This window comes from Montipora capricornis, chromosome 14, assembly GCF_036669925.1.
Source record: "Montipora capricornis isolate CH-2021 chromosome 14, ASM3666992v2, whole genome shotgun sequence".
In the NCBI taxonomy this organism is placed as follows: Eukaryota; Metazoa; Cnidaria; class Anthozoa; order Scleractinia; family Acroporidae; genus Montipora; species Montipora capricornis.
The window spans coordinates 42,078,570-42,089,199 of record NC_090896.1 but is presented as its reverse complement, the minus strand read 5'-3'; the positions used below and the strand labels follow the sequence as shown (position 1 = coordinate 42,089,199).

The following is a 10,630-nucleotide window of genomic DNA, read 5'->3' as shown; positions in this document are numbered from 1 at the left end:
ACGCATGGTGTTATCAGGATCACACTTCTTAAGCTGATAATATCAAGTTCTTCATTCTCAATAGCTGTCTGACCGACATTTCATTGAAATTGTGAGGAGAATTTACGTAGGGATAAGTCCCGGGAGTCAAAAGGTTAACTTCGGGATTTTCTGGACTATGTCAAGGTCATAAAAGATATAAACAGATAAAGCAGCCCCAAGAATCCAAAGCTGTGGAGGCAGACTAGTCAGATTATTTACAAGCACAGCTGAGTTAAACTAGCGATTAAAAAAAAAAAAAAGTTAAAATCTCTAGATAATCACATCCACGAAGACTACATAACCAGTTAAGCCGTATATCCACACTGAAATTTTCCTAACCAATCTCTGTACATTTCATTGTAAAGGTAGTTTGGAGAATTTGTTGAAGTGTTTTCTCCTCGTGGATGTGTTTGTAAAGTATGGAATCCTTTCCTGTTCATTTTGTATAAATAAAAGGTAAGGAGAAATATGATGTTTCTCTCTCTTCGAACTTCACGGGATAATTAAGCAGTAAGCGAAAGGAAAGGCTGGGAAATGCACTATTGAACGGGATTTGAGTCCATGACCTGCGCGATACAGTAAACAGTGCAATGCGTTAGGAATGAAGCTATCAACCAAGTGGGAATTGGTCATTTTGAGACGATGTAGTTCAGTGAAGGGAATGGTTCGGTTCCAGTTCCAATGTTGCCCTAATAAACTAAGACGACTTAGACTCTTTTTTTTTTTTTGTCAAATATTACCTTTCCCTATTATAAGCTGTTGTTTACTTTGAATACAATCACTGCGGAACATAGGCTCGATTACCAGCGCTAGCCGCTGTTTCGGGAAATGAGCTAGCGCTCACTCCCGAAATCACGGTTGGATGCGTGCACAAATCGGTCCGGCATATATTACGTTTTTTGGTTGTGACGGTGTTCTTTGACCCGGTCTGGTCGAGCTGTAAAATGCTTTCAAATTAGGAAACATCCACGATTTCGACAACAGGAAGTGTTTGAGAAGCTGGAGAATGGGGTTTGTATCGTTTTATACCGCCTGAGTTCGGAAACCTCAATTAATTTTCCAGTTGGCGCCAACGTCAAAATACGGCTTTCAAACGTCGCTAATTATAATAATGTAAGAGCAAGTAAAATTCCTCAAGATCGATTGGAATTATTTCTGAGTTTATTGGCGGTAAAACGACGGGGCCGATGAGGTCGACTGAGAACTGAAGCGGCCCGAAGATTTTGTTGATGATTCGCCGGTTGAATTCAAACCTACATTGATCATTTAACCACAAACTCAAGCTTGTATAATCTGGAAACTTAGCACAGACGGTTTACGCATTGTTATGTAATTACTGTTTTCAGTAGAATCAATGTTTTGGGATGTCTAATGGTACTTCCCCGCAACTATCAACTTCACATAAATTATATACGAATTTACGTCACAGACACAATCTATCCGCTCACGCGTCCAGCCGTCTCTTCTCGGCGAGGATACCCGACCTCGAGTGAGCGGCGGAAATCGAGCCTATGCGGAACATAAAACCAGCCATTTCCTGTCCTTCGCTATGACTGAACAAATAGTAAGAATTTGGCACTCACAAAAATCATTCCATTTTTATCTAGATACAGAGGTTCAAGGTCGACCAAGGTCCCATAGATTTACTGTAATTTTTGCCTTGTTTACCCCCTCCCCAGCCAAAATGGCGTCAAAAACCGTGGAAAAGTCTATTCACATAGTAAGGTTCCCGAAGCATGTCGCAATGTTCGGGAAATACTAAAAACATTACTGTCGGCGCACTTTTCCCCGAGATTTAAAAATCGCACGCGGTCTTTGTTATTTAATTTACATACTTTGTGCATGTTTAAAGTTATTGGGACAAAGGTTTTTTGTTCTATGGCTGCATCAAAAGATTGTTTCATCGTTTACCAGTTCAATCAGTCCATTCAGGAACTGGTGGTACAAATCTCATTGCGTCTTGCATGGAAAGTTTTTACCACTGAGTGACTGCGCCGAGATAATTTTGAACTTTCTTTACGATAGATAAATTAAAAGGAAAAAACTCCACTTTTAACTTCAAAGGGATTTTGTTTTGTAATAGATATTTAATTAGCACAACATGAGGAAAAAGGCTGCGAAAACTTTGCCACGTGCTTTGTTACTTTGCGGTCATACGCCATACAAGAATTTACCACGCGTCGGTGAAGTAACGTTCCTTGGTAACCGAATGTTGGCGGAAGCAATGTGCCAACAAAACGCTGTTGAAATTCAAAAAAGTGAAAAAGAATAAGGATTTTAAAATTCAAAGCTAATAATGGTAATCTCACACTTCTGCAAAATTCAGCCTATCACAAGCAATTTCGGATTTTCCAGCGTGGCATTGAAGAAACACACAAAACGGCTGCCGTGCAGCGCTGAATCCTCAGTTCCGTGGCACACTTCGGCCAAGCATGGCTTTGTATCTGTCGCTGGTGCTAGTTTTTATTTCAACTTTAGGTTTTTCACACGGTTTTTGGCTTGGTGGTTCAAGCAACGATGGAAAAATACAATTCCACAGGGGCAGCCAATTCGGGTTTGAAAAAGATCCCAATGTTTATTCGCATTTAGTGATTCCGCCTTGGAACCGACCATTCAAGCCTGGCTATTGTAAAAGTTGGGAATGGCACACAGATAAGAAATACAGGGAAAAGCGTGTTGCTATCTGTAAGCAGTATACAGAAGGTGAGTTTCTGTTTTAATATATCAAGGAAGTATCATCGATCAAATTTGTTCGATTAGCCTCGAGTAATATTGAGTTGAGGGGGTTTTACTGAGCAAAGCTCATCGTTGCGAATTGTTTCATATCTAGCTCTCGATGCATGAAGTTAAAATCTGATTGTCTAGAGATAAATTAAATGGTGGCTTATGCAAACATGTTATCAGAAGCGCTCGTCTTTTTTACTGTACGGCTTTTGGTTATATTACCTTTGAATTGATTTGGCAAATCTGATTGTCTTCCATTTGCAAGCGGAAGTTTCGAATGGAAAGGAAAAACTTCTGAATGGTGAATTTGGTGCAAATTTCCCGAAACGTGGATAAAACGTTTGAAAATTCAAATGCAGCACTTGCATTCCGTCTGGAAATTTTGGTTAACCTGGTGAGACTTTTCAAAAATGTACGACATTTCACGGTTGGGCTGAAAAAATCTTTTTACATTTTAATCGAAATCAGTTCTGGGATTTTCTCACAAGTGGTATTTCTAAAAACAAAATGATGCGCACGCATTGGCTTCTGCGACGTTTGTATTACACGTCTTTCCCGTTAAGTGTCAAGAGGAAAAAGGGACCTTGTATACCGCATTCGAGTTCTGCAACTCTTCATTGGTAAAAGTAAATAAGAAAATGTTGTTGAATGGATTTAAATTGAAACTGCGACCAAGAATTTTTTTTCGTTTAAGTCAGTTTATTTGCATTACACCCTTTTTTTATAAGAATCACGGTTGTTTTCCCGGCCTAGGCTGCATATTCGTATTTCTGCCGATTTTAGGCTGAAAATATTTTTGTATTATTCTTAAATTATAGCTTATGACATTTCCGTTTTAGAATTTATTGGGGTATCAATTACAAGTTTGGTATCTAGATCTGTATCGCGTTACACGTGCTCTATCGCATCGCTATAGCTAGTGCAGGTTTTTTCGTTTTGTTGCCTAGTTTCGCCGTTCAGAGAAAGGAATAATTTTATACGGTTAAGTTAAAAACATAAAATTGTAGTGTATTTACATATGTTTCAACACACAAAATTATATCTATCCTTGTATTTTATTGTGTTAACTTTTTCTTTGTGCTTTGAATCTATTTGTTCACTTTGCATTCATAAATATAACATATCCGAGCCCCTAAACGTTAAAGGCGGCTAAATACGAGATACAAAAACCCTCAACTTGGCGCGTCAACATTGTTTTGTTGCAAGTTTGGGTCGATGTTTCCCGTTTTTCACCTTGCACGATCATCTTGTCGCTCAACAAAAACATTTTTTGCGGGTTGAAGAAAGTTGTTGCGAAAAGTAGAGCGCGAGTCTACTCTGAGCAACAAATTTTGGCTTTGTTGCTCGTTTTTCATCAAGCTCACAACTTGTCGCGCAACAAATGTTCTCGTGTACTAGCAAATCAACCAATCAGCTCAGCGCGCTGCATTTCTCCAACCCGCAACAAATGTTTTTGTTGCGGTTCAAGTTGATCATGCAAGGTGAAAAACGCGAAACATCGACAAAAACTTGCAACAAAACAATGTTGCGCGACAAGTTGAGGGTTTTTGTATCTCGTATTTCGCCGCCTTAAGGGCCATTAAAGTCGGATGAGTAGTGTGTCTTAAAAAAGTTCCAATTCCAAAATCCAAGATCCAAAATTCACAATTTTGTTCAAAATCCAAATCCAAATCAAAATTCAAAATCCAAGTTAGCTATTGGTAAATAAATAGATAATAAGATGCAATTTTCACCCAGACGCGTACGCTTACGAGATTTCGTAAACTTCATTTCAATAAACTGAATTCCGCGACATCCTAAAAGGTCCAAATTTGTAATTTTTACTAAATAACAGGACTTCCACTTCAACCTCGTGGATCTTTACCCTTTTTGGGTTATAACTGCAAAAATCTATGAACGGATAGTGTTATTTTTGTTCGCATTGTTAAAGTGAGAATTTCAATTTAAGAAACAGAAAAGTTCAAGGACTGGAAATTCACTCGCTGGTTCAGCGATCTCTATGAAACTACTAGCTTCCTTTTTCATCGGCAAATCCTGTAACGTTCCAGACGCAGTCTATGCTTGGAAAGCGAAAAGGAACAGATGATACAACAGAAACAATGCCGCACCTTGCCCACATAACAAAAGAAGCTCCAGGTCATAGGGACCAATGACAATAGCAGTCTGGAATAGCTACAGGATTACCCTTTTTTTTACCTGATCAAAAGCAATAAAAACAAACTGCCGTGATAAACATATAATATAATGCATTTAAACTTGACGTTTCGTATGATACAACATACATCTTCAGAATTGAAGGTTGAACAAAGTAAAAATATATACATATGTATAAAACTTTGAAAAAGACTATAGTAACTAGATTAAGAACAATACTCTTAACAAATAAATGTAATATAAGCAGTGAAAACTGGCTTGTTTAATTTATATTTATTTGTTGAGAACATTGTTCTTACTCTAGTTACTTTAGTCTCCTTCAAAGTTTTACAGCAGCTGCTATATAATTTTTTAATTTGTTCAACCGTCACTTCTGAAGATGTATGTTGTACCATACGTCAAGTTAAAGTTTATCACCGCAGTTTGTCTATTGTTTTTGATCAAGTTAAAATGGCCGAAAAAACAAGAGTATTTTGATGTTTCTTTTTTTATCCGAAGTATAACAATTATATTGAAATTGAAAAGAAAAAAAAAACCAAAAAAAAAACAAAGGTTTCCAAACATACATTTCATTTTTAAAAACTTGTATGAGTCCTCCCGAGTAGATGCCTTCCATCACCCCGGGTGTGGAACGATGAAATTAACCTTAGAAAATCGACGTTTTACAGACCCAACTGAAAACTTGAAACATTTTGTTTAAATTAACAGGAAAGCATGAATGTGACTCCGAAACAGGATTTTGCGCGGATAAGTGTCCTTACACAAACGGCAGCTATCCTTATTGGAGAATCAGGAATGCTGTTGATGTTCCTTTTCTATGGGTCATCTCCGGGATCAAGTTTTACGACACTGCCTCGTCCAACAGACCACTGAATGTCGACCCAAAGAAAGGCTACGCTAGCAGTTATTTTGGACCTGGTAAGCAACTATTGCTAATTAGTATCACCCAACTAGTGGACTAATGCAAATCCTGCATTTTGATTGGCTACGCCACTAGCGGACTACTAGTAATAGTGCTCGAGTAGCGAAAAGCGTGACGCTTTCTTTCGTTTTATTCCCAAATAAACATTTCTTCAACTTGCATTTGCTAACTTCATTATTGCCTTTTCTGTCCGACTAGTTGGGTGATACCAAAACAATTAGACCCTTCGCCCTCAAGGGCCACGGGTCAATAGCCCATTCGGCTTCGCCTCATGGGCTATTGACCCGTAGCCCTTGCGGGCTACGGGTCTAATTGTTAATTATTAACTGGATGATTAAGCTCTTAGAAGGGATTTCGGTTACACTAAAATGCAAACTTTCTCCAGCAACCACCCAAATAAGGAAGGTAAAGTCCCGTGCAAACTGCCTCAACAATTTCTTCAACTTTAGTTTGATATTGTTGAACACCGTCGGTTGGTCCCCAGACCCCTTCCCTTCCAACCGTGTTGAAACATGTTGAATCGAAGTTGAATCGATGTTGTTGATATGTTGAAATCGTTTTTTCACCGCAGCAGTCAACACGTTCAACATCATTCAATAAAATCGAACAGATGTTGAAGCAAATGTTAAAGCCATTTGGCTGGGCCTTGAGACGAAGAAAACAAAGGAAACTCCACCGTCACAGCTGCAAAATTGACCTTTTTCCCTTCTACATTTTATTTTTCCAACGTAGCGTAGATCTTGTGACAATACTCAAACTTAAAGAGTATTCTCTAACAAATCTGGGTTCATCTATGCTTGCAAGCACTTTTTTTTTTTTTACTACAAACAAAACAAACGAGTAAATGTTCTGGGGCGGGTTGCTCGAAGCCTGGTTAGGGCTAACCATGCTTCGAGCATGCAACCCAGGCCTGAATGTGATCATCTGATTCTTAACGGGAAGAAAAACTGAGTACGTGATTCAGGTTACATTTAACAAATTTCTTTTCTGGCCTGCAAAGTAGCGGCGAAAGGAAAAAAAAAAAAAAAGGTTTCGTGAAGAACGTGTAAGTACGTGAGAGTTAATATTTTCCAGTCTCACTCTAATTACTCAGTTAAGAGTCCTTCATATCAGTTCCATCCTTGTGGTAACTGGTACACCTGTGTCTTAGTCGTGAAGCAACACAATAGCATGAAAACATACATTTTAGAAGAAGATCACAGCTCTGGAGCGAGTGTAGGAACGGCGAGGCGTGTGAGGCTCGCGCGCTTCACACGCGAGGATCATGCTTACGGCGCTTCGCGCCTTCCGAAAATGGAAGGAAACGACTGTTTTGCAGTCTACGTCTCCTCGGTCCCGCGTGCCATTTGCGCGTGCAACATTTCGCGAGTGACATCTCACCACATAGAGAGTTCCTTGTGTTTATAAAGCTCATGTAATGTTGGGTTTAACGTATGGTGAATGATTTCTCTGAATAGGATGTGCCAAACAAAATTAGGTGTCGAACTAAAATTTCCTGAAAGCTTTGTAACTTTCAGGAGTATCTTTAAATAAGCTAATTAGCAACTTCTGGTTTTGTTTATTAACAGGTTATCCACCCAGTATGGCCTTTGATAACAACCCTGAAAGTCTTTGGATTTCAAATGGCGCTGCTCTTCCTGGCATGCAGTGGATTGGCTTCGAGTTTCCTCATCCTGTCTTTATCGGCTCGGTCCAGATCTCCACTGAAGAAGATAAGCCAGACCGGCTTCCAGCGTTGATGTATGTTGAGTCCTCGTGTGAAAAATACTTCAGACAGTTTGTGACCCAGTGGGTGATCTTCAATCCAGACCACAGTGTCGATAAACGCTATAACGGTAAGCCGCGAGAAGACAAAACAGTATAAATCGACCAATAGTATGAAAGAAGTAACGTTCTCGGCGCAATCTATGAAATTCTTTGAAATCCTTAACAACATTGCTTGCTAAAAAAAGACCCAACTACGATTACGCATATTTGAGGTCTGAGCTAGGTCGTTATCCTTGGGGTCTGAGGACAGAATAAGTCCTTGATTCTTTTTATTTTGCCATGCCCTTCTTTAATTCAATTGCCCAGTTGCCTATTTTCTAAGACTTTATATTCTGATTTGTTCTTACATCTGTCATATCTCAACAGTGTTCAACATGGCAAAGTTCACCAGTCTTGGTGCCACCGGCCGTTTGGGCCCCATCTCAGTCGGGACTCATTACCAGGGACAAGATCACGAGGGACAAGTGACCGTAAATAAAGGAATTCAAATGTGGAAAGTCCCAGCAACAGGAATGTACACAATCGAGGCTGCAGGGGCAGCAGGCGGATACGACAAATTCACGTCTTGTGAGTGTTGAAAATGAGTCTTTAAGGGAACTAAGGGTATCATTATTTTTTCTTGTTTTAGTGCCAATTGTTCAAATTCAACCTCAGCTTTCAAAAACCAGATACCACGTAGGATTTTATTGGTTCGGTGAACGATGCCCCAGTCCACTTATTTTGCACCATTATATTATTTTACCATTAATATTTTAGTGAAAACGCAGAAAACGGGAAAGGGTAAAATAAAACACTTTTTGAATCGTTTTTTCGTACGTTCTTATTTATTGACTAGTTGCCCTCCATATCTGTATTTTGCAGCTAGCAAGCGAGGCAAAGGAGCGCGTGTTAAAGGAAATTTCCATCTCAAAAGAGGAGAAGTCTTGAAGATCCTTGTTGGTCAGGAGGGAGGGGTAAACACGGTCTCAGGAGGAGCTGGGGGAGGAGGTGGGACGTTTGTTGTCACTGATGGTAACACACCTGTGTTGATTGGTGAGTAGACTGAGATCTATTATTACAGAAATTTAGAGTGATTTTAAGTTGAGTGCTGACTGACCGAAACCAATAACAAGAAACTTACTCTTTCAAAACAAACCAATCATAGCTTATTAAACAAATATAGCTGGTGCTAAGCATGCACCGGTACCGGTCAAGTCTTCGTTTCCATAGGTTGAAATCAATCTTGTGATTTACCTGTTTGCAGATTCCCTTATAATTTAGATTATTGAATAAAACGTGTGTTACCAGATTCTCCGATTTAACGTCACTTATCGTTTTACGTCGCGTTATTTATTAAGTCAGAGCATTTCGCCACTGCGAACGTAACCATACCACAGTGCACCGAAACACGCGAAGAATTCATGGAGAGAAACACTAAATGCAAGATTAAGCATTACTTGTACACAAAGCACACAAAGATTTCTTGTGAAGATTGAAAAACTAAATTGATTAAAACATGACACAGTCGGGGGCTCACAACTATGAAAACATACGTTGCACGCACAGCTGCATTCAAAACTATGAACTCTATACTGAATCTCGAGCTCCTCTATCCTTGTTTCATCTTCAAACTTTGCTCTAAGTAAGAAATCATATGATTTGACGCAATGTTGTTCTATTCTTGTCACCTGAAATGGCGCTGTTTATAACAAGGGACGCCTTTTCATCTCAATTTATTTATTTTATTCTAGCTGGCGGAGGTGGCGGTGTAGACAAAATGAAAGGAGAAAGCCCGCGATGCAATGGGGCATCAGGCAACAATGGAAACGCCGGATATGGAGGCTCGCAGTTTCAAGCAGGGTCTGGAGGCAGGGGAGCTGAAGATGGGGACAATAATTACTCTGGGGGAGGCGGAGCTGGATTTGAGACCAATGGTCGGTCTAATCAGAACTTTGGTGGCGCAAAAGGCACTGGCGGCGAGGGAGGAAAATCGTTTTACAAAGGTATTTCATCAAAAAACAAATTTAGTATATATATGGATGATTAAGTCAAATGAACGAATGGAAAATTTCTTTTCACTCGTCCTTTTTTTGTCTTTTATTTTACTTTTGTTTGTTTGTTTTTCCTGTTAAATCTTATTACTTTCGAGTTACTGACGACTGCCAATCACTTTCTAGGTGGAGTTGGAGGTCGCTCGAACCAAAATGATGTAGATGGTGGATTTGGCGGCGGAGGTGGACCAAACGGAGCCGGAGGGGGTGGAGGTGGAGGCGGTGGCTACTCTGGTGGTGCCAGTGGGAGCCGATCCAACTCTTGTGGGGGAGGTGGTGGATCGTTCAACGACGGCAAGGACCAATCTAACCAGAGTGGAGTGAATAATGCTTCGGGATATGTTATCATTAAACTCCTCAACGTCAGATAGGTTTTTGTAAAATAAATTCAGTCTTGTGATTAAATTTGTCAAAAAGCAAATCTTCGGTAGCTGGCCTTTTCGCCTTTGCGCATGCTTAGTAGTCATTTGGCAAAACATGTATTTTTAATTAGCAATACTCATATATTATTAATTTTTAATCTTGTTTGATCGAATTAAAATTGTTCCTTAAGAGTATCGAGTCATCTTGTTACGTGAATGTCAGTCACCCTTGGTTCCAAGTTCCAAATCGGGGCACGAAGGACAATAAATCATAGTTTACTGAAGAAAACCCAAGGAGCTGTTACTTTGATATAACTGCGTGCAATTTTATGTTTCCTTTAAGCTCCAACGGGTCGATCGATACCGGGATACATCAGGTTACCCCCAAGAATAGGCCAAGAAAGACTGGCAGGCTGCAAAAAGTCGGATTTTAGGGGAAAACGCCATTTTAGCCCATAACACCATATATGGTAATAACCGACAGTGACGTGGCATGCAGTATATACCGGAATTTACGGCCTGCTAAATTAAATTTGGCCATTCAAAGTGCGCGTACTCGTTAGAACGCTACCCAAAGAATCGAAAAGGATCGGTTTACGATTTACCGACAATGAGTTAAGAGCTTCAGATGAGTTTAGTCTCGGCTTAAA

The 10,630-nt window shown here is 39.7% G+C and overlaps 1 protein-coding gene across 1 annotated transcript; it reads left to right on the top strand.

Annotated features, from left to right (window-relative positions):
- Nucleotides 1-2,333: 2,333 nt before the first annotated feature.
- LOC138033687 (uncharacterized) lies at nt 2,334-10,173 on the top strand. The gene is made up of 7 exons (XM_068881480.1): nt 2,334-2,724; nt 5,608-5,817; nt 7,390-7,656; nt 7,955-8,155; nt 8,450-8,620; nt 9,319-9,570; nt 9,745-10,173. The coding sequence occupies exons 1-7, from the start codon at nt 2,454-2,456 to the stop codon at nt 9,987-9,989; spliced, it is 1,617 nt and encodes a 538-aa protein (XP_068737581.1). The 5' UTR covers nt 2,334-2,453; the 3' UTR covers nt 9,990-10,173.
- Nucleotides 10,174-10,630: the final 457 nt, after the last annotated feature.